General features: G+C 42.7%; 1 protein-coding gene across 1 annotated transcript in view; it reads right to left on the reverse strand.

Moving 5' to 3' along the window:
- LOC126413031 (zwei Ig domain protein zig-8-like) overlaps positions 1–7,687 on the reverse strand; it is a 419,918-nt gene extending 412,231 nt beyond the window's left edge. The window contains exons 1-2 of the mRNA XM_050082925.1: positions 7,625–7,687; positions 7,370–7,580 (exon numbers count right to left, since the gene is read on the reverse strand). Coding sequence (XP_049938882.1) covers positions 7,370–7,580; positions 7,625–7,687 — 274 coding nt within the window. The remainder of the gene's footprint in view (positions 1–7,369; positions 7,581–7,624) is intronic.
- Between the last annotated feature and the right edge of the window lie 16,305 nt (positions 7,688–23,992).

Raw genomic sequence — 23,992 nt, forward strand, 5'->3', positions numbered from 1 at the left:
TGTTCAGCTGTTTAGAAATTGTTTTCCCTTAAAACGTACATTTGAATTGTCAGTAGATTCACCATTACTAGAAGTCTGAGATCATTGTTGAATCACTGAGACAGGATTTAAAATCACGTACATCTCTCTCTTCTCTCTCTCTCTTCTCAGTGATCACAGGCCCTGTAGACCACGCGCTGCATCAACGATCTGCTTCCACCGCCTTCTATCTCTCGCAGCCTCTCTCCAATCTGAGAAAACTCCTAATGCTGCGATGACCTTCTCTATGTCATTTCCACCTTTTACGATGTCGGCCTAATGGTCTTGTTGCCTGGAGAGTTCTATCAAATCCTTTCTAGGTGGTTCTGTTGTTTTCCATTCTAGCCACATGTTCAGCCCATTGCAGTCTCCTACTCTTTAATTTCTGGATGATAGTGGGTTGCTTCATTAATTGATAATTTTCATTGTTCTTTCGAATCATCCATACGCCATTCTCCAACAGGGTTCCCCAGATTTTTCTCATTACTTTTCTTTCGAAAACATTCAGGTTTTCCCTTTCATTCTTTGTATGCGTCCAGCTTTCTGAACCGTACAATACTAAGGGGTAGATGATAGTGTTGTATATCTTCATCTTTGTGGGGATTGACAAAGCTTTACTTTTGAGTGGGTTGCTTGGTGAGTACAGACATCTTGACCCTGAGTATGTTCTTTCATTTATATCCATTTTTATGATATTTTTACTGTTGAAACGTGATCCAAGGTATTTAAACTGGAGAACTTACATCTCCTACGGATACTTAACGCCAATAGGTGTTGCTGTTCCATAAATCACTGTCAGTGATTTTAGGTTGTAAATGTTCCAACAAGCGAAACAATTTTATACGAACAGATTACCAATTCGTCGATTTATGAAGGTCATTGAGACGAGAAACTGGCTCCGACAGGATGAAATGAGAGAAGATAAAGGGGTGTCGCCCTTTCTATGAATCAATTCCAGGATTCACTTAAAGTGATTAAAGGAAGTTGCTGGAGATTATAGTCGATTGGTCGGCCACAATGAGAATATCGCTCCTTGACAATAACAACCAAGCCTCTTAACTATTGCACAGTACTGGCACTTTCGAACAACTGCTGTAATACCTAACGATTCAGGAATCAGATGATTGCGTATTACATTCGCCCTAGGACAAAAAAAAGTAGCAAGAAGGAATTATCCAAACGGGATTGAAATAGGTAGATGTCACGTACATGCACAGACAAACAAACGACTTAGCCAGTCATTAACTCGTTGATCACCCTCTGGCCCTTATGTAAGCAGTTATTCGGCTTGGCATTGAGTGACAGAGTTTTTGGTTGTCCTCTTGAGAAATAACGTGCTGTATTCTGTCAAGTTGATGCATTAGATCGTCAAAATCCCGAGCTGGTTGGAGGGCCCTGTCGACAATACTCCGAACGTTCTCATTTGGGGAGACTTTCGGCGACCTTGCTGGCCAAGGTAGTGTTTGGTATTATCATGTTGAAATGCACAATTATCTTGTTGAAATGTAAGCCCAGGGTGGCTTGCCACGAAGGAAAGGAAAATGTGGGGTACAACATCGTCGACGTATCACTGTGCTGATGACAACCGAAGAGATCCAGCTATGAAATGAAATGGCACAACCGAACATGATTTCTGTTATCGGGCCGCATGGTGGGTGACAATCAGTTTGCTCGGTGCGTCTCCAGACAGGTCCTCGCTGCTGATCACCGGGGCTCAGTCTGAATTGAGACTCATCATTGAAGACAGTTCTACTCCAGTCAGTGATGTTCCAGGCAGAAGATTGTGTCTGGAGGCGCCCTGGACAGTGGTGATACCAACCACTTTCTGTTGCCCTCCCTGGCAAGTCATAGCGTCTTACTTGTCACACGGCGAGAGTCTCTAACGCTTGTTTTTGTGTTTGCCGAAAACTACTTTCGCGCTCAAGGAGTCCGGTCTCTTCCCAACTGAACACTTTTGTAGCATTATAGACAGGACCCTACACTCAGCTCGAGATACTGACGATCCAACGCGAAAATTGGACATAATTCAACTCGATACGTCTCAGGAGGACATCCAGAATCTCTATCAATTAATGACAATCCGAATAATAGCTTGCATAAGCGGCAGAGGTGGACCAACGTGTTATTGACTAGCTCAATTCATGAAGCTCTTTCTCTTGAATAAATAATCCTACTTTTCTCTTATTGTAACCATTTGTTTGATTGTACACATACGTAACATCCATTTGGGCAATTCCTTCGTGTTTTGTTTCCAGTAAACCATTTGTTTGATTGTACACATACGTAACATCCATTTGGGCAATTCCTTCGTGTTTTGTTTCCAGTATAAACGTTACTTTGTTCTCCATCTTTTTTTATTATTTTATTTTATTATTTTTTTTATTGCACTACCAGTGTTTTTATGAATCTGTGTCTGTTGCGGGTAACTGGTACTTCAGATATCGTTTATGTTCCTGGCAATGGGGTAATCTGCATAGTGATTAAAACCAGCGGCGCCGAAGTGCTGTCAGGAACTTTGTAGTCACGGTAGTTGGTGCACGAGTTTTGTTGATTAGTGCTACAGTAACTGCTTATCACGGACTGCCACACTTGTAGCTACAACAGTCTCATCAACTAGAGTAGTTAACAGATCACGTATCAGTGTTTAAACCACTCGGTGTACATATGCAAACCGCCTGTGTACCTTGCAGAATAAATAGGCCGGCGGAGATGTTTCAATTCAAACAAACCCCGACAGCGCCACTTTGTTAATTAAATCTGCCGCCCAGAATTCATGCCAAATGCGTGACGTGTGCGGAGAGTAATTACAGCGAAAAAGCTTCTGCTTTCACCCGACTGCGTTATGGAGCAGGTGCAATTTGACTGTTCTACCGCGGCTAGTACCCCACCTCGTTACACCAAATAACCGTCATGCAGATGGGACATTTCAATTTCGGGGATGAAATCATGATGTAGAATATTCTTGAAGATAACAGTCATTTGTCAGAAGCTAAAACGTACAATAATGTTGCTGTTTCTCTCTTGTTAACTCGAAATAACCTTACAATATTGCGAAATGGTTGATAGACTTTATACGTAGGCACGAGGTACAAATGAAATTCCTTAAAAAACGTGTGAAGTTATTCACATGAGTACTAAAACAAATCCGTTAAATTTCAATAACGTGATAAGTCACACAAATCTGAAGGCTGTAAATTCAACTAAATACTTAGGGATTACAATTACAAATAACCTAAATTGGAACGATCACATAGATAATGCTTTGGGTAGAGGAAACCAGAGACTGCATTTCATTGGCAGAACACTTAGAAGATGTAACAGGCCTACTAAAGAGACTGCTTACACCGCGCTTGTCCGCCCTATTCTGGAGTATTGCTGTGCGGTGTGGGATCCTGATCAGGTGGGACTAACGGCTGATATCGAAATAGCATAAAGAAGGGCAGCTCGTTTTGTATTACCGCGCAATATGGGAGGTAGTGCCACAGATATGATACGTGAATTGGAGTGGCAATCATTAGAACAAAGGCGTTTTTCGTTGCAACAGGATCTTCTCATAAATTTCAATCACCGACTTTCTCCTACGATTGGCACTCACCTACATAGGGAGGAATGATGCTCACGTTAAAATAAGAGAAATCACGGCTCGCACAGTAAAATTGAAGTGCTTGTTTTTCCCGAGCGTCTTTCGAGAGTGGAACGGTATAGAGACAGCTTGAAGGTGGTTCACTGAATCCTTTGCCAGGCACTTTATTGTCAACAGGAGAGTAATCGCGTAGATGTAGACGTGGGCGCTCGTATGTGGGTTTTTCGTGCCAAATGCACGGATGGTTTACTAGATATAGACAAGCCCAACTTATTTCGACATCCTTGCCCAATTTGGCCTTGTGCCCTGTTTGTAATTACCCCGTCGTCGATGGGACTTAAAAGGTACCTCCGCCTACATACGACGATTATTTGTCCATAAAAAGTGGAGTGAGAAGCTCTGAAGGCGAATAAGTGTCTGAAAGACGCGAAATGTGCATGACGAACCAAGGGTACAATTTGTAGCACCTCCTGAAAGAATGTGGTAGGCTCACGAAAACATGGAGCATAGCATACGTAAAAATCTGACACGTGCCCCGTTACTTACGGAAAGGATAGAAGCCATTATGTTCTGCGGAAGGAAACGACGATCTCAGAGTTCCGCTTTTCACGTGAGCAGTTAACTAACGTATCATTTCCGTTCACAAGGAGTAGAAAATCTTTGTAGTTTCCATCAGCGTTTTCTGTCTTAATTAACATCTTGGACTTCCCTGTATTTCCTCCATTACTTTGTTTATAATTATCAATTTTGGGATATCGAAGATTAGGAACAAGTAATGTGGTTATGAAACGGTAGTATCAATACACTGCAGTCAGGGAAGTTAATTTAATCGAACAGCACAACATTATGGTTGAGGATCTTCGAAACCATCGGTGTCACACCAAGAAGATTTACTGAAGGACAGTTTCACTATAACAATTTTCTACGGAAAAATGAATAAATTTTTGCTCATGCTCGTGTCTAAATTGGTGATACGAAGGGGGGGGGGGGGGGGGCACGGTAGAAAGTGTTATACCTGAGCCAAGGTAGCCCCAGACGGCCGGAAACCCATATAACACCACACAGGACGAGGTTGTCTATGCCCAAAGGCGTACCCAAAAGCACGATGGCAAACACCGGTTATTTAACACAAGATAATGGAAACAGACATTCCAAACATACTTCCTGCAGGTGGAGCTCCATCCACGGCCTGCAGGAAGTATCACTACGCCGAAATCTGATTGGCTGGAGACAGCTATTTAGGGGCTAGAACCAGGCCCGAAGTTCAGTTCAAGCCGAAGGCCGACCTCGTGTACTGCAACCGTCGAAGATTACGTCTTCGTATCGGAATTGGACTGTTACTAGTGTGTGAGTGTGTTACCACAAACGTCTGTGGAAAATAAGAAGTGAACTTCTGTTTGCCTCAATTAGGAGACTTTTTATTTATTGTTACCTTTCATTTGTATGTTCAGTCTTTAACCTTGTGAAGTTACATCAATAAAAGTTGTGTTGTGAAAAATTGCGAATTGTCTGTCACAACAGGAATTGGGGTACATGGTATGTCAACCGGGATGCATGAACACTGCGCCGCTCCTCTGGGGACAGAGTTCTCTGATGGGCGAAAAAATGTCAAACAAGGCAGAAGAAAAGGAAAGACGCAAGGGAGAGTAGGAGGGAAAAGTAATGAAGAAATTGGAAGGGGGCGATGTCTGGAAGGGGATCCTGAGGAGATTGCGGAGGAGGAGGAGATTAGTGTTTAACGTTCCGTCGACAACGAGGTCATTAGAGACGGAGCGCAAGCTCGGGTGAGGGAAGGATGGGGAAGGAAATCGGCCGTGCCCTTTCAAAGGAACCATCCCGGCATTCGCCTGACGCCATTTAGGGAAATCAGGGAAAACCTAAATCAGGATGGCCGGAGACGGGATTGAACCGTCGTCCTCCCGAATGCGAGTCCATTGTGCTAACCACTGCGCCACCTCGCTCGGTGAGGAGATTGCGACTGAAGTGTGTAAAGCAAGAGTTTTACGAGAACTGTCTTTCATTTGGAAAGACATGTTTGTTTCTTGGTTTCATGTACTAGATGGAGCCACCGCCAACCAACGCCACGTAATTTGAAGACTATATATAGCGTTTGTTCCTTAGTTATTGACTTGGGTTGGAATGAATGAAAGAGAAAAATAGCTTTATGGTCACAAGGTTGGTTGGTTGGTTGTGTTGGGGAAGGAGACGAGACAGCGAGGTCATCGGTCTCATCGGATTAGGGAAGGACAGGGAAGGAAGTCGGCCGTGCCCTTTGAAAGGAACCATCCCGGCATTTGCCTGGAGCGATTTAGGGAAATCACGGAAAACCTAAATCAGGATGGCCGGACGCGGGATTGAACCGTCGTCCTCCCGAATGCGAGTCCCGTGTCTAACCACTGCGCCACCTCGCTCGGTATGGTCACAAGGAATACAGCTTTGGACAATGTGGTGTTCCATATTTGAACTGGGTGATACACAAAAGAATTACTGACAGATGTAGATCTTAATTCCTTGTAAAGTCATGTTGATCTCAATAAAAGGGTAAACAGCGGTGAGAATTAAACACAAAAATGGGACGACGTTGACGTATGGAAAAGGGGTGAGACGCGGAAAATCTGTTCTCTCTGGGTGACAATTACCCTTTCTAATCCAATGGCAACGCGGCAGCGGTGGTGTGATGGACTACCATCACGAAATTCTGAACGGTTCAGGTCGAAAAGGCAACATCAAACTAAGAACAGCAGAAGCAGCTGCTAAACTGAATCTCATTGTAATGTCATGCATTCACGACGGAAGTTGGTTATAAAACTCATATTAGATGTATTCTGTAGCATTGCCCATCCGTCTAAAACTCTTACATGGAGGAACAGTTAGAGCTTGTAGATTCAAAGAAACCACATCATACCGGATTTCTTACGTAAGCATCTACATCTACATGTCTACATCTACATGACTACTCTGCAATTCACATTTAAGTGCTTGGCAGATGGTTCGTCAAACCACAATCATACTATCTCTCTACCATTCCACTCCGGAACAGTGCACGGGAAAAACGAACACCTAAACCTTCTAGAACTTCTCGGAGATGTTCATCCACCTCAAGTTGCATATACACTGAGCGATGGTGTTGTGCTTCACGAAGACAGTGTGAAAGTTTCTAGAATGCACATGCAAGGTACAAGAATGGTGTGGTTAAGAGAGCGGAAATGATAGGGTTCTAAAGTACCTCAGACAGCCAGTGGTGTATAGATGCAGATGTAGATGTAGTTGGATGATCACGAAATGTTTATACGAATTTTAAAATTTTCACGGAGCACTGAGTGTTCGAATAAATTTCGGCCTTGCGCTCGCCGTCAGCTACACTACACGATATTCCGATTGTGCTTCCCCCCCCCCTCCCACATTAATCCTCCAATGAGCCACTAAAGACTGACAAACATGTCCTCCTTCCGGCAATATACAGAGGGCTGTGAGTATTCCTCACAATCTAGTCGACCGACGGACTACACTATACAGCGTCAGCACCCTCGCTGGTGCGGTACTCAGCTGTCCTTTGCATTACTTACTTGCATGGATTGTTTATGATCGCTCACAGCAGTACCCATCTTCAGCACTGCGGTTTTCCCTGGATTACTGCCGCTACTAGTGAACCGTGAGTTAACACCATTTACTAAGTAAAATAAGCGAGTGGGAAAAATGTCAATACATTTGGCTACCAACAACAGAAACGCTTGGCTTGCCTGCGTGAACGAATGAAATGAGACTCACCGACGACGTTGAGGTGCACGAAGTGGCTCATGTGCGGCGTAGTGGACACCTGGCACTCGTAGACGCCGGCGTCGCGGTGCTGCGGGTACTTGAGCTGCAGCGTCCAGTCGTTGCTCAGCGGCTGGTTGATGGCGCGGAACCGCTGGTCGTTGGTATACGTGTACCTGCCCACCGTCAGCAGGTGCACGTCCCTGTGCCGCACCCACGACACCTGCCAGACAAGTAAACACACGTGTATCACAACACACTGCTGACCTTGCTGAATGGTTTGATGAGGCCACTGAAATACTGTACTTTCATGAACGCTTTCCTGTCCATCTTCACAATGTGCACATTCCTCTGACGAAATGAAACTGTGCTCAGTGTTGTAGGTATACGTATGACTCATCAGAACCCAGTCGCTGAACAGTGTTTGGGAAGTGGATCGGAACAAATCGACGTAAACGTTCACCCCGTATCAACAGATACAAGTTGCCTACTTCAGGTACCATGGCAGTCAAACTGTGAGCCTGGAGCAGTCTCACATCATTTTATGCTCCTTATTTCCCCCGTGCACTGTGTTATCGGTTCTGAAATTCTTACCTATATTCCCGTTCCAGTGACGCTTTCGGTCCCTTGCCCTAATCTCCAGCATGCTTACCGTCTTACGCCCATGATCTCGCTCAGCATCTGCGAATTGGTCATTGAACAGTACCCTTCAGTTTTTATTTTTTATTTCGGTGTATTTTTCAGTGATAGAGCCCTAGAAGTCACATATCTGGATCAGCACTATCCTTTGCTCGAAATGGAATGTCCAGCCTCCAGACCGCCGGTGCGCTTCAAACGGGTTCGCTACTGGCATTCAGTGCAGCGAATCTAAAAGCACGCCGCTTCCCAATGTCCACCAGGAGCATGCACATCACCGCGCGGATTGGCCGCGAGGTTTAGGGCGCCATGTCACGGATTGCGTGGCCCTTCCCACCGGAGGTTCGAGTCTTCCCTCGGGCATGGATGAGTGTGTTGTTCTTATCATAAGTTAGTTTAAGTAGTGTGTAAGTCTAGGGAACGAGGACCTCAGCAGTTTCGTCCCTTAGGAATTCACACAAATTTGAACGTTTGAGGGTGCACATTTCCACACATTGTCAGTAACTTTGGGGCAATAACATACCGTTTTGCTAAGCACCAGAAATAGTCACATACACACACAGCATTTGTAAGTTTTATTATAATCTCGACCATTATCTGCGTTATAAGACTGTTGTGCGAGATCTAGGAAGGTGCTGTGCATCATACGTGTTATCGCATGTAAGATATTAGCTCCCCCATGTCTAAAACACTGGTAATTTCTGGAGGTGTACTGAAGTAGATGGGAGAAAAAATATCAAAGAAAATAAAACGGATACTTCTAGTGTCGTAATTGGCTTACATAGCATACTAGTCCATGTGGAAGGGCAACACAGAGTCTTAAGGGAATAAAATAGAAATGTTAGAGGAAGGGTAACGTTGTACTCTAGACATCTTATTGATAAAACGTAGGTAACTGGTACTCGTACAAGACAATGCCCGTAATTTTTGCTAACGCCATTGTACGTCTGGTAACACCCTTATATCTCAGTAACTGGTAATACTTACCAAGAGAAGTAAGTCACAAATGGATTGTCCAGCAGTATACAATTCCAACAGGATACAACCCATATGGGTAAAAATACGTATTTAGACACTGAAATCAACTATTTTTTAAGAATAGTAACGTACGGCTCTCTTCTTTACCGACAACAAATATTGTCCTTTATACGAGTAACCGCCATAGAAGAAAGTTGTGAAGTATTCAGTCTACAGCCGTAGCGGCCCTGCCTTCTACACAGGAAAAGTAGGATGAAAGAGCTACAAAGAGCATACAATTAATGCCTTCAGAATCGACATCTCGGAAATTTCCGTGACGGTTACCCACATGTTTTAGTAGAGATATAAACTAAATCGTATCCATGGTAACCTCATTATTCTCCATCCGTAATCGAAAGTGAAGAACTAGTCATCTGTCTTGTAAAAAACAATATTTTCGGTATAGATTTTAAAAGAATAATTTTTCAGTGATTTCACAAAACTGTGTATTTTTGAATGTAAATAAATAACAAGGCACCCTCAAATCGATAGGAAACTTTTATGTAAATACCTTAGTGTACAAGACAATATAAAGCCTTCTCGTGGCAAGTCCTCGCCTAATGGACCTCGTCGTGTAATATAGTTTAAATTTTAATAATATCTAAAAGTACTAATAAAGTTAACATGTTTAAGCGTGTCATATGATACAGCAGACCCTGTTCTTCGATGAAATTTATCTGAAAGAGGGAAGGAAGGAAGGAAGATTGGGTTTAACGTCCCGTCTACATCAAGGTGATTAGAAACAGAGCACCATCTCGTTTTGTATTAAGGATGGGGAAGGAAATCGGCCGTGCTCTTTTTAAAGGAAGCAACCAGGCATTTTACTGGAGCGATTTAGGGAAATAAAGGAAAACGTAAATGTGGAAAGCCGGATGCGGATTTGGCAAAAAAAAAAGGTTCTAATGGCTCTGAGCACTATGGGACTCAACATCTTAGGTCATAAGTCCCCTAGAACTTAGAACTACTTAAACCTAACTAACCTAAGGACATCACACACACCCATGCCCGAGGCAGGATTCGAACCTGCGACCGTAGCGGTCGCGCGGTTCTTGACTGTAGCGCCAAGATCCGCTCGGCCACTCCGGCCGGCCCTTCTCCTGAATGCGAATCTACTCGTAGTGTGCTGACTACTGCACCATGTTGCTCGGTGCCATTTGCCTGAGCCTTACGTTACTAAAGGAGATGACAGAAGCTGTGACAAATTCCGACAAAAACAGGTATTTTTGTCGTGGCTGTAACCAACCTATGTGTATATACTGGGACCAGTGACAGTAATAAGTGTGATCCTTTTCCGGACTTTAAGTGATTCAAGAATCTGAAATATATTTAGAGATTGTTACTGGAACGTAATTTTAGCTCAAATATTTCATAATAGTATCAGTCACACTTCTAACACCAATCAAAGTGGGTAACATCTTGCAAAATAAATGTCGGACGTTAATCGTAGATCCAGGAGGAAAGGTTTCTTTAGCAAAAAGTCTTGAAACTTAGGAAATGTATTCAAACTGACAATAGGATTTATCTATGTGAAATACGTGAAACTGAAAATAAAGCAAAACGTGAAACTGGCGTAAAACATTAAGATGGATAAATTTGCAATTACTTATATCAGTCCCTAGGTGCATAGATTAAACAGTTTGTATGAAACTAATGATATTACACTAAATGTTTTCTCAAAATTAAAGATATTAGAATACGGCATAAATAGGTATACATTGTAAGTCTTCTTTCTGACTTAATTCACAAGCGTGTAGATAGTTCTTTGTGGATCTAATTTTTATTTCCTCCATTTCCTCTGGAACGGTAGATTCCTAGAGGAACTGTCAGTCTGATGTTACCAGAATTGTGTACAAATGCTGAAATTACCACGATGGCTCATATTTCAAAATCATCTCTATAAAAATCTCTGATAGGCACAGTGTAGAATACAGATTTATTGGCAGATTTTGTTACATGTTTGAGCCTCATACGCTGCGCGGAGACATATTTTCCATACAATGACATTTGTGATTAAATATCACTTATTAGAATAAAATATTTTCACTGGGATTATTGACAATGAAGAGATACAGGATCATGAAACAAAGAACGTACAGTCTGAATAAATGTATGTATCACAATATGTTTTTTGTAAGGACCATTGTAAATACAGAATTCGGCAGTGAGAACCAGTTAACACTTTTGAGGATATTCAAATATTTTGTGAACGCTTTTCATCTAGTTTAAACTAAATTAGTAATAAAAGCACTTGAACGACGAGCAATTGATCCATCCTGTGAAATCCATTCAAAATGTGAAGGATGCTCAGCAAGCAAGCAATCGAGCCTTGTATCTCTGAAACTGGTAGGCTGTTTTCCATCTTCAGTAACGTCGACGTCTTTCAACAAGACATCACAAGGCCAGATTTCTCTTATGCTGTTCTCACCAACTTCGTAAAGAAGGTGTTCGGCTATTCTCCTAGCTAGCACATTGTCTTGATTTCTCACCCAATGAAAACAAGTTATCATGGATTGCCAAGAGACAGGAATGCTACCTCTCGCCAAGCACAAGGATAGGGGAACTACAGGGTTACAGCAGCACGTAATATCTGTTATTCAAGTTTAATTCAGCTCAGAATCCTGAAAGATAAGAGCCTACCCCTTCTGCCTGAAAGAGCAGCTCTGTGTATTAAATTTCACACTTTTTATACCTCCGTATCATCTTCAGACTTAATGATACATTATTTCCAGTTTACTTTAAACCCACGTCAAGTAAAACTTAATTAATTGCTATCCTTTTTAGAGTGTCAGTTTTAATGGCCAGCATTCTGCTTTGAAAAACACGTAAATGTAGTTTGGTTTTGTTCTGTAGACAAGTCCCAAAGTTCTTAATAAATGTTTCAGACATCCAATTAAAGACGCTAGATAGCGTGTTCATTTTAACGGAAGACATAAGACATTGTAATATCTCGAAAACTATACATCGGGTCAAAAAAAGTTATAAACTTTTTGTCTCGGAAGGGGACATCCAACGATTTCACATTCGATCCACTAACCTACCCCGTGCCTGAGTGGCGGGGGCAACTTTGAAGTCTTCAATGGGAACCATTTTTTTCTTTTTTTGAATCATCAGTCTTCTGACTGCTTTGATGCGGCCCGCCACGAATTCCTCTCCTCTATCAATTTCTTCATCTCAGAGTAGCCCTTGCAACCTACGTCCTCAATTATCTACTGGATGTATTCCAATCTATGTCTTCCTCTACAGTTTTTGCCCTCTACAGCTCCCTCTAGTACCATGGATGTCTTAACAGCTGCCCTGTCATCGTGTCCCTTCTCTTGCCAATGTTTTCCACACATTTCTTTCCTCTCCGATTCTTCGCAAAGCCTCCTCATTCCTTACCTTATCAGTGCACCCAATTTTCAACATTCGTCTGTAGCACAATACCTCAAATGCTTCGATTTACTTCTGTTCCGGTTTTCCCAGACTCCATGTTTCACTACCATACAACGTACATTATCAAAAAGTTATTGCTCAAATTAAAGCCTATGTTTGACACTAGCAGACTTCTCTTGGGCAGAAGTGCTCTTTTTTCCCGTGCTGGTCTGCTTTTGATGTCCTCCTGGCTCCATGCGCCACCGGTTATTTTGCTACGTAGATACCAGAATTCCTTAACTTTATCTACTTCGAGACCATCAAACCTGGTGTTAAAATTTCTCGTTGTTCTCATTTCTGCTACTTCTCATTACTTTCGTCTTTCTTCGATTTACTCTCAATCCACATTCTGTATCCATTACACTGTCCATTCCGTTCAGCAGATCATGTAATTCTTCTTCACTTTCACTCAGGATAGCAACGTCATCAGCCAATCTGATCACTGATAGCCTTTCACCTTGAATTTTCATTTCACTCTTGAACCTGTCGTTTATTTTCATCATTACTTCCTCGATGTACAGATTGAACAGAAGGGGCGAAAGGCTTCATCCCTGTCTTACACCCTTTTTAAGCCGCTCACTCCGTTTTTGGTAGTCCACACTTATTATTCCCTATTAGCTATTGTACGTATTGTAGATTACTCGTCCCTCCCTATAGCCTACCCCTATTTTTCTCAGAATTTTGAACATCTTCCGCCATTTTACATTGTCGAACGCTTTTTCTAGGTCGACAAATCCTATGAATTTGTCTTGATTTTTCTTTAGTCTTGCTTCCGTTATTAACCGCAACGTCAAATTTGCCTCTCTGATACCTTTACCTTTCCTAAAGCCAAACTGATTGTCATCTAACGCCTCCTTGATTTTCTTCTACATTCTTCTATATATTATTCTTGTTAGCAACATTGATGCATGAGCTGTTAAGCTGACTGTACGATAAATCACGCACTCTCCAGCTCTTACAGTCTTCGGAATTGTTTGGATGATAGTTTTCCGAGAGTTAGACGGTACGTTGCCAGATCATACATTCTACACGGCTACGTGTGTGGTGTCGACAGCTACGATGCCACAGCGTAGGTGCCCGTTCTAAGGTTGGCACTACGAGAGCGTAAGATCTTCGCCGACGCCAGTGCCCTCTAGCCGGCACTGTGCAGCTCTACGAACGCCGCTCAAGATTCAGCCCATTTGATCACGAGCAGACGACCAAGCAACATAGTTTCTATTGCATAGTGTGCGAGCCACTACTGATTTTGCCTTTGTAACTCCTAGTCGGATTTAGCTTTGATTGATGTACGGCTTCGCACCTACGTGCTCATCTCAGCCAAAGGTAAGTAACAATTTATGTATTCATATTCTTCCTATAGTAAAGATGCTTAAAATTTACACGCAGTACCGAAGTACTTCACCTTTTCCTGCTCCTACTTGCGTCCTTCACTCTCGGCCTATTTTGCAGAAGCAGTTCACAGGAGCAGATCCACGCGCCGCCTATCCAGGCGGAATACAAAAACCTGGATAGTTGTTTTGTTGATACTTTCCCCCAATGATTTTAGAAATTCTCATGGAATGTTGTCTGTCACTTCTGCCTTATTTTATCTTAAATCTTCCAAAGCTCTCTTTAGTTCTGGTTCTAATACTGGATCTCCTATCTCTTCTAAATTGACTGCTGTTTCTTCTCCTATCACATCAGACAAATCTACTCCCTCCAGATGCATTCAATGTACTCTTTTTACCAATCCGCTTTCTTCTCAGCATTTTGCAGTAGAATTCCCTTTACACTCATAATGTTAGCACCCTTGCTTTTAATTTCTCCGAAGGTTCTTTCGAATTTCCTATTAGGTGAGTAGTCTTTACGACAATCGTTTCTTTTTCGATTACTTCACATTTTTCTTGCAGCCACTTTATCTTAGCTTCCTTGTACCCCCTATTTATTTCATTCCTCAGCGACTTTTCCTGAATTTCCCTAAACATTTTTGCACGTCCTTCTTTCATCCATCAGCTGAAGTATTTCTTGTGTTACCCACTGTTTGTCCGCAGTTACCTGCTTTGTACCTATGTTTTTCTTTCCAAGTTCTGTGATTGCCCCTTTCAGAGATATCCATTCTCTTCGACTGTAGTGTCTACTGAGCTATTCCATATTGCTGTATCTACAGCCTTAGAGACCTTCAAGTGTATCTCGTCATTTCTCAGTACTTCCGTCTCCCACTTCTTTGCTTATTGATTCTTCCTGACTAATATTTTCAACTTGAAACTACTCTTCACCACTACTAAATGGTGATTGAGTATATATTTGCTCCTGGGTACGCCTTACAATCCAGTATCTGATTTCGGAATTTGTGAATGAGCATGATGTAATCTAACTGAACTTTTCCCGTATCACCCGTCCTTTTTCAAGTAGACCTCATCCTCTTGTGATTCTGGAACAGGTCATTCGCTATTACTAGTTGAAATTTATTACAGAAATGAATTAGTCTTTCTCCTCTCCCATTAACTGTCGCAAGCCCATATTCTCCTCCAACCTTTTCTTCTACTCATTCCCCCACAACTGCATTCCAGTACTCCAAGGCTGTTAGATTTTCCTCTCCATTTACGTAATGTATTACCCATTCAACATCCCCATATACGGTACTCTCTCTATCTCTTCATCTTCAGCTTGTGACGTCGGCATATATAACGGAGCCACATTCGTGCAACGTTGTATTTCTTCGACATATCGAACAGGGGACTACTCGACACAGCAACGTGGCCTTGTAAGCGTATGAACTACGACGTATCACAAGAGGCAGTACGCTGCTACGGCAGATCACGTATCGTGAAGAATAGAACAGATAGCGGTTCTATACATTACAACACCTGAGGAATGTTTATTGCCTGCACACCTACCTATCATTTGGCGAACATACGTGCCAGTGGATAAATGTGGCAACCATAGAAGAAGAAACTGAATTGATCCTGATTTACGGAGAATGTAGGAGAAATGTTGAGGCTACTGTTGCCTTGTATGCCGAGCGTTTTCCAGAAAAAGCTAGCTCTCGTTCTTTCTTTTACAATGTTGTGAACGCCTTTATATCTAATGGCACCGTACAGACCGGCAAAAGAAAATGGAGCAAACATGTTACAGGAGAACATAATGAAGTAGCTGTACTAGCGCCAGTGCATCACAACCCACGGATAAGCGGCACACAGTTACACTGAAATTCCGGCGTGTCCGTAGGTACTATTGACAGAATATTGCATCTTCGTAAGTATCATCCATACCACGTGCCACTCCATCAAGATCTGCATGGCGCTGATTTCAATAACCGCCTAGTGTTTTGGGAATGGGTACGTCAATAAATGGAAAACTTCCCACGTTCTTTGACGAGATACTGTTTTCCGATGGGTCTACATTCGCAACCCATGATCGCTTCACCCGGCGTAACATGTATTACTAGAGTGTAGACAATCCGCACTGGTTACAGCAAGTTGACCATCAACGGTGTACGTATGGTGTGGCATCATGGGGAACAAACACAATGGTCCTTATTTTATTCAAAAATGGCTCTGAGCACTATGGGACTTAACGTCTGAGGTAATCAGTCCCCTAGAACTTAGAACTATTTAAACCTAACTAACCTAAGGATACCATACACATCCACGCCCGAGGCGGGATTCGAACCTACGATCGTAGCGGTCGTGCGTTTCCAGACTGTAGCGCCTAGAACCGCTCGGCCACTCCAACCGGCCCTTATTTTATAGACGCCACTTTGAACGGACGCTAATATCGAACGTTTTGGGAACGGGAACTACCGTTAATGCTGCAGGATGTTGCCCTGGACGTTCGTCGACGTATGTGGTTTCAGCATGATAGTTGCCCAGCTCATTACGCAATTAAAGCGCGAGAGGTATCAGACGGTGTTTATACTCGTCGGTAGATCGGCAGAGGCGGCGTTATCAATTTGTCCGCTATGTCACCGGTTTTGACGTCGCCGTATTTCTTTCTGCGGGGATGTTTAAAAGATAAGGTGCACCAGCAAGTGCCAACAAGCCGTAAAGTCATGGGCGATCGCATTAGAAACGCCTTCGGTGACATTTCCGAAGATATGCTTTTGTCCTGTGTACGGTCATTTGAAAAGTGGATACTGAGTGAAATGAAGTTGGCGGTAATACGTTTGAACGCTTACTCTAATTGGGAAAGTAGAGTAGCCTTCGCCTCGAGAAACGGCCGCAATCGCGCGTCGGGTAGTCCCTTGTTCGATATGTCAGAGAAATATAATGTTGCAAATGTGGTCTCCAATTAGAAGATGCTAAATACTGTCCTGTCCTACACTCTAGCATGGAGGTGGGCTTCCCTGTGCTATTGTATATTCAAGGGCCTTGCATAGCATGTCGTAATTACGATGTGCACCCATTTCTATTCCTCCGACTACAGCGCTATCTGTGCCGAAACGAAGAAAATGCTTCATATCAAACCTTAGTGATTCTGTCGTAGATTCGTAATCTGCAATAGGAAACATAGGTTCCCATTTACGGTTCCAAAATTGTCCCCGTCAGCCATGAGGTGGGATGGATGGTGTCATTGGATGTCACCCTCCGAGTAAAAAAAAAAAAAAAAAAGAAAAAAAAATTGGAATTGTTACTATTTTTGATACGATATGTTGTTTTCAGATATGACAAAGTCTTCAATTAAAATGAACATCTGCTCTATTCTGTGCGAGCCTCCTCTTCTCCAAATAATTATTGCAACTATTGATGTTCATCGTATATTCTCTTTTCAATACACTGTTCATTCAGTTCAGCTGTTCTTTCAAATCCTGTGCTGGCTGTGACAGAATTACGACGTCACTGATAAACGTTAAAAAAATTTTTTTCTTCTCCAAATTTTTGTTTATTTTCCTTCAATGCTTGTTCATTGTACAGGTTGAATAACAACGGAAAAATTCTATAACCGTGTCTTACATTCTTCTCAACCAATGCCTCCTTTCCATGCCTCTTGACTCTTTTATCTGCCGCCTGGTCTCTATGTTTTACCCCTGCTACCTTCAGAATTTTAAAGTGAGTATTCCAGTTAACACCGTCAAAAGCTTTCTACAAATCTGTAAACGTGGGTTTGTCTTTCCGAACCCAGTCCTCTGAGACAAGTCGAAGAATCAGTACTGCCTCGCGCGTTCCTAAATTTCTCCGGAATCCTAATTGGTCTTCACCGAGGCCGCCTTCTACGAGTTTTTCCATTCTTCAGTATTTTGCAACGACGACTTATTAAACTGATAATTCGGTAATTTTCACACCTGTCAGTAACTGTTTCCTTTGGGATTGTAATAACTACATTTTTTTGAAGTCTGAGCGTATTTCGCCTGCCTCATACACCTTGTACACCAGATGGAAGAGTTTTACGTTGGCTGGCTCTGCCAAGGTTATCAGTAGTTTTGGCGGAATATCGTCTAATCCCGGGGCCTTGTTACGGCTTAGATCCTTTAGAACTATGTGAAATTCTTCTCGCAGTACCATATCTTCTACCTCATCTTCAACTACGTACACTTCCCTTTCTGTAATAAAACCATCAAGTTCGTCTCCGCTGTGTGGACCCTCCATATACTCCTTCCACCTTTCAGCTTTCCCTTGTTTGCTGTGGACTGTATTTTCATCTGAGATCTTGATATTCGCAGAGCTGCTTCTCTTATCCCCAAAGGCATCTATAATTTTCCTGTAGACAGTGTCTATATTGCCCTTGTGAAGCGCGCTTCTAAATCCTTCCATTTGTCCTTAAGCCACTCCTGCTTAGCCATTTTGCACTTCTTGTCTTGCTTGTTTTTTAACGTATTTATTTCCTTCCTTTTACCTCATTAGCCGTTTTTTTAAACTTTTTCCTTTACTCAGTTAAACTCAGTATCTCTTGTGTTATCCAAGGATTTCTATCTGGCCTTGTTTTTTACCAATGTGAGCCTTCGCTACCTTCACTATTTCATTTCTTAAAGCTACCCATTCGTCTTCTCCCTATATTCCTTTCCCCTGTTCTTGTCAACTGTTGCCTAACGCTCCTTCTGAAACTCTCAGCAAGGTCTGGTTCTTCCAACTTATCCAGGTCCCATCTCCTTAATTTCCTACGTTTTCTTCCGTTTCTCAAATTTTTATATTCATTTCATAGCCTATAAAGTGTGGTCAGAGTGCACATCTGGTCATAGAATATCTTATAATTTAAAACCTGAATCCTAAATCTCTCCACACTCATTATATAAACAATTTGAAACCCTCCGGTGCCTCCAGGTCTCTTCCACGTGTACTGCATCCTCTCACGATTCTGAAAACAACCGTCAGCGACGATTAAGTTATGCTCTGTTCGAAACTTTAGGCGACTTCCCCTTTAATCCCTGTCCCTCCGTTCATATTCTTGTACTTTTTATCCATCTCTTCCTTTTCCTACTATCGAATTCCATTCCACCATCACATTTAATTTTCATCTCCCTTACCTATCTGAATAATTTCTTTTCTCTCATTATACATTTATTCAATCTCTCTATCTTCTGCAGAGCTAGTCGGCACATAAACTTTTACTACTGTGCTAGGCGTGACCTACGGTAATGCGTTCATTGTGCTGTTCATGGTAGCTTACCCACGCTCCTATTTTCTTATTCATTATTAAACCCACTCCAGCATTACCCCCCTCGGGCATGGGTGTGTGTGTTTGTCCTTAGGATGATTTAGGTTAAGTAGTGTGTAAGCTTAGGAATTGATGGCTTAGCAGTTAAGTCCCATAAGATTTCACACGCATTTTTTTGAATATTTTGCATTACCCCTATTTGACTTTCTATTTATAACCCTTTGTATTTATAAGCAGGCCAGAAGTCCATTTTCTCCTATCGCCGAACTTCATTATTTCCCACTACATGTAACTGCAACCTGTCCATTTCCCTTTTAAATTTTCTAACCTACCTGCCTATTTTATTAAGGTATCTAACATTTCATCGAACCGTAGAAACGTAGAATGCCAGTTTCGTTTCTCTTGATTATATATATACGGTGAGTCACCTAAAATTTGCACCGTAGATATTGAGGAAATGGACAGTGCTACTGACGTGTCGTTTTCATAGATTGGATTTTTAGTCAGGGACTCGCATTGTTAGCCAATCAACAAATTGTAATAAGACTTAAAAATATATATTTTGTGCCAACATAAATTTTTTAGTTGGAACAGTGCCTATTGACATTAACAGACTGAGATTAGGGTAAATTAGAAAGTTAGTGGTGTTTGTTGAAGGACTCTAGTACTAGTCGTTTACGAGGTACCGTATTTTGAAAATTTCTTACACCGACACATGTACAATACCTGTGGTAGCATACATAAAAGAACAATAAAAGTGCATATAATAGTTATGCGGATTCTGAACAGTAACGAGACTACTGACCATCACAGGTTGTGTTCAAAATGACCGCTGGGAGTGACAATATGCGTTTCAAGTCTGGTGTGTAACGACTGCTATAGATAGATTAGCATTTCAGTGGAGATGTCCGAGCAGGCGGCACTTATACGTCTTTGCATATCATCGGGTGCAGCTGTTATGTCCTTGTCGTCAATGTCTTGCAACTTCCCCCACATAAAAAGCTACAGGGTAAATTCCGGGGAACGGGTAGGCCAAATGTACAAGACTCCTGCGTCCATTCCAACGATATGGAAGCAGTTCGTGAAGGTATGCTGAAGTGCTTCGTGTACTATGGGTTGGACAGCCATCATGTTGATAACACAGCTTCCTCCTAGTCAGCGGAGGAACGTCTTCTAACATCCGTGGAACTTGGTCCCTTAGGAGACTACGATGCTTCTGCGCGTTCTGTGTTCCGTCTACGAAAAAGGCGGGCCTATGATCTGATGGTTCACTACCCCACACCACACGATTACGCTCCGTGGACGCTGACGTTCCACCTGACGAAGTCAACGGCAATTGTCAACCGACATGTTTCGGCGGTTAACCTGGCAATGACTGGTAAATCTAGTTTCATCACTACATGATACATCTGGAGTTTCCTGTCGTAATTCCCATGTACAGAAGTTAACACGAATCTCATAATCCTTTCCATGCAGCTCTTGATGGAGAGAGATGTGCAAGAGATAGTGTTCACGGGGAATGCCTAGGACACCTGCCTTACTGATACCACTTTCTCGTGCAATTGCGTGGGAATTAACAGACGGATCAGCTACAACTGCAACAACAACATTAAGTTCTCCCTCTTCCGTCGTCACTTGTTTCTTTCTGTTACGTCGGTCCGCAGCTCTTGATCAAGTCGCAACCGTTGCTGCCTCTAGATCACGGGGTCCCGGGCTCGATTCCAGGCCGGGTGAGGAATTTTCTCTGCCTCGGGATGGGTGTTTGTGATATCCTCATCATTTCATTCTCATCATTATAGTTCGTGACCGTGGCTAGATCGTAACCTGTAAAAAATTTAGTACTATGTAAAAGTTGGGATTTATACGGACGCTAATGACCGCGCAGTTGAGAGCCCCACAAACCGATCATCATTATCATCATCAACATCATCTGTTACGTTGTAAAGATGTTACATTACAACTTTAACGTAAACGATGAGGCTGGCAAATAATTGCTGAGGTGGCTGACGTCTACTGGGATATCTTGCCGCATACACTGTACAAGAATGAACTGCATTCTTCTTACATTCTCCATACACCATGAGCATGTCTGCTGTTTCTGCACTTGTAAATCCCATCGTCCAATCACTAAGTGCTTCTGGGACTGTCACACACTAACTGACTACCAAGTCGCAACGCACTCACGAAACACAAGCAAACATAACAACATCGTACCGAGGAACTACGCAGGTTCAATGACACAAAAATGTCTCGGTTTGGAAACTTTCAGTACAGGATATCTTGTAAACGACACGCACTATTACCATGCAACAAACTCCATTTATGTTGTAATTTACCCTACTTTTAGTCTGTTACTGCCAATAGGCACTTTCTAAGTATTGTTACAATCTGTGTATTCGCTAAACAGTACGAGCCTCCGACTACCAATCCATTCTGTGAAAACTGCACATCAATAGCACTGACAATTGGGGGTGTATATTTCAAGTGATTCTGTATATTCTAATTTTATTCGTATTCTGACGCTTGAGTAGTGCAAGACATATAATTATGAAAAAATAAGACACGTACAGTCCCAATTTTTCGCGTTTTATAAAATTACACGATTTTTTTCCTACCCTTTTATTAGAAAATTAGATGATATATATACATTTCACCTCATTCAAAAGCAAAGGAAAATTATGTATTAGACGAGTTGCACCTGTTGATGGGACCATGGGGTACGAAATGCACCGTGCAATTTAGTAAAACACGAAAATATTGTTACTGAATGTGTTTTTATTCATGCTTCCTGAGTATCCAATGTTCGCCTGCTGATCTGGATGGTAACGTTTCTGGTTATTATGCAACGAGCCCACGTTCAATTCCCTGCTGGATTGGAGATTTTTAACCTCGTGGACAGAGTGTTGTGTTGTCCTCATAACCCTTTCATCATCATTACCGACACGCAAGCCGCCCAATGTAGTGTCGCCTGAAATAAGACTTGCAACCCGGCGGCCGAACTTCCCAGGACGGGGTTCTCGGCCAACAATGCCACAAGATAATTTCATTTCATTTTTGTATCAACTATACAGGGTGAGTTACCTAACATTACCTCTGGATATATTTCGTAAACCACATCAAATACTGACGAATCGATTCCACAGACCGAACGTGAGGAGAGGGGCTAGTGTAATTGGTTAATGCAAACCATAAAAAAATGCATGGAAGCATGTTTTTTAACACAAACCTACGTTTTTTTGAATGGAACCCCGTTAGTTTTGTTAGCACATCTCAACATATAAACAAATACGTAATCAGTGCCGTTTGTTGCATTGTAAAATGTTAATTACATCCGGAGATATTGTAACCTAAAGTTGAAGCTTGAATACCACTCCTCCGCTGTTCGATCGTGTGTGTCGGAGAGCACCGAATTACGTAGGGATCCAAAGGGAACGGTGATGGACCTTAGGTACAGAAGAGACTGGAACAGCACATTACGTCCACAAGCTAACACCTTTTTATTGGTCTCTTTCACTGACGCACATGTACATTACCATGAGGGGTGAGGTACACGTACACATGTGGTTTCCGTTTTCAATTACGGAGTGGAATAGAGTGTGTCCCGACATGTCAGGCCAGTAGATGTTCAATGTGGTGGCCATTATTTGTTGCACACAATTGCAATATCTGGCGTAATGAATGTCATACACGCCGCAGTACATCTGGTGTAATGTCCACGCAGGCTGCCACAATACGTTGTTTCATATCCTCTAGGATTGTAGGCACATCACGGTACACATTCTACTTTAACGTACCCCACAGAAAGAAGTGCAGAGGTGTAAGATCAGGATAACGGGCTGGCCAATTTATGCGTCCTCCACGTCCTATGAAACGGCAGTCGAACATCCTCTCAAGGGTCAGCCTAGTGTTAATTGCAGAATGTGCAGTTGCACCTTCATGCTGATACCACATACGTCGACGCGTTTCCAGTGGGACATTTTCGAGCAACGTTGGCAGATCATTCTGTAGAAACGCGATGTATATTGCAGCTGTTTGGGCCCCTGCAGTGAAGTGAGGACCAATGAGGTGGTCGCCAATGATTCTGCACCATACATTTACAGTCCACGGTCGCTGTCGCTCTACCTGTCTGAGCCAGCGAGGATTGTCCACGGACCAGTAATGCATGTTCCGTAGATTCACTGCCCCGTGGTTTGTGAAACCCGCTTCATCGGTAAACAGGTAGAACTGCAACGCATTCTCTGTTAATGCCCATTGACAGAATTGCACTCCATGATTAAAGTCATCACCATGTAATTGCTGATGTAGCGACACATGAAACGGGTGAAAGCGGTGACGATGCATTATGCGCATGACACTGCTCGCCGACCGTGGCCCCTGTTTGTTACAACACGCAACTGAACGTCGGAGGTTTCAAGCGTCAACTTTAGGTTACAATATCTCCATGAACCTTGCCGTTGGTGGGGAGGCTTGCGTGCCTCAGCGATACAGATAGCCGTACCGTAGGTGCAACCACAACGGAGGGGTACTGTTGAGAGGCCAGACAAACATGTGGTTCCTGAAGAGGGGCAGCAGCCTTTTCAGTAGTTGCCGGGGCAACAGTCCGGATGATTGACTGATCTGGCCTTGTAACATTAACCAAAACGGCCTTGCTGTGCTGGTACTGCGAACGGCTGAAAGCAAGGGGAAACTACAGCCGTAATTTTTCCCGAGGACATGCAGCTTTACTGTATGATTAAATGATGATGGCGTCCTCTTGGGTAAAATATTCCGGAGGTAAAATAGTCCCCCATTCGGATCTCCGGGCGGGGACTACTCAAGAGGACGTCGTTATCAGGAGAAAGAAAACTGGCATTCTACGGATCGGAGCGTGGAATGTCAGATCCCTTAATCGGGCAGGTAGGTTAGAAAATTTAAAAAGGGAAATGGATAGGTTAAAGTTAGATATAGTGGGAATTAGTGAAGTTCGGTGGCAGGAGGAACAAGACTTTTGGTCAGGTGATT

The sequence above is a fragment of the Schistocerca serialis genome, chromosome 7 (assembly GCF_023864345.2).
Source record: "Schistocerca serialis cubense isolate TAMUIC-IGC-003099 chromosome 7, iqSchSeri2.2, whole genome shotgun sequence".
NCBI classification, from domain to species: domain Eukaryota; kingdom Metazoa; phylum Arthropoda; class Insecta; order Orthoptera; family Acrididae; genus Schistocerca; species Schistocerca serialis.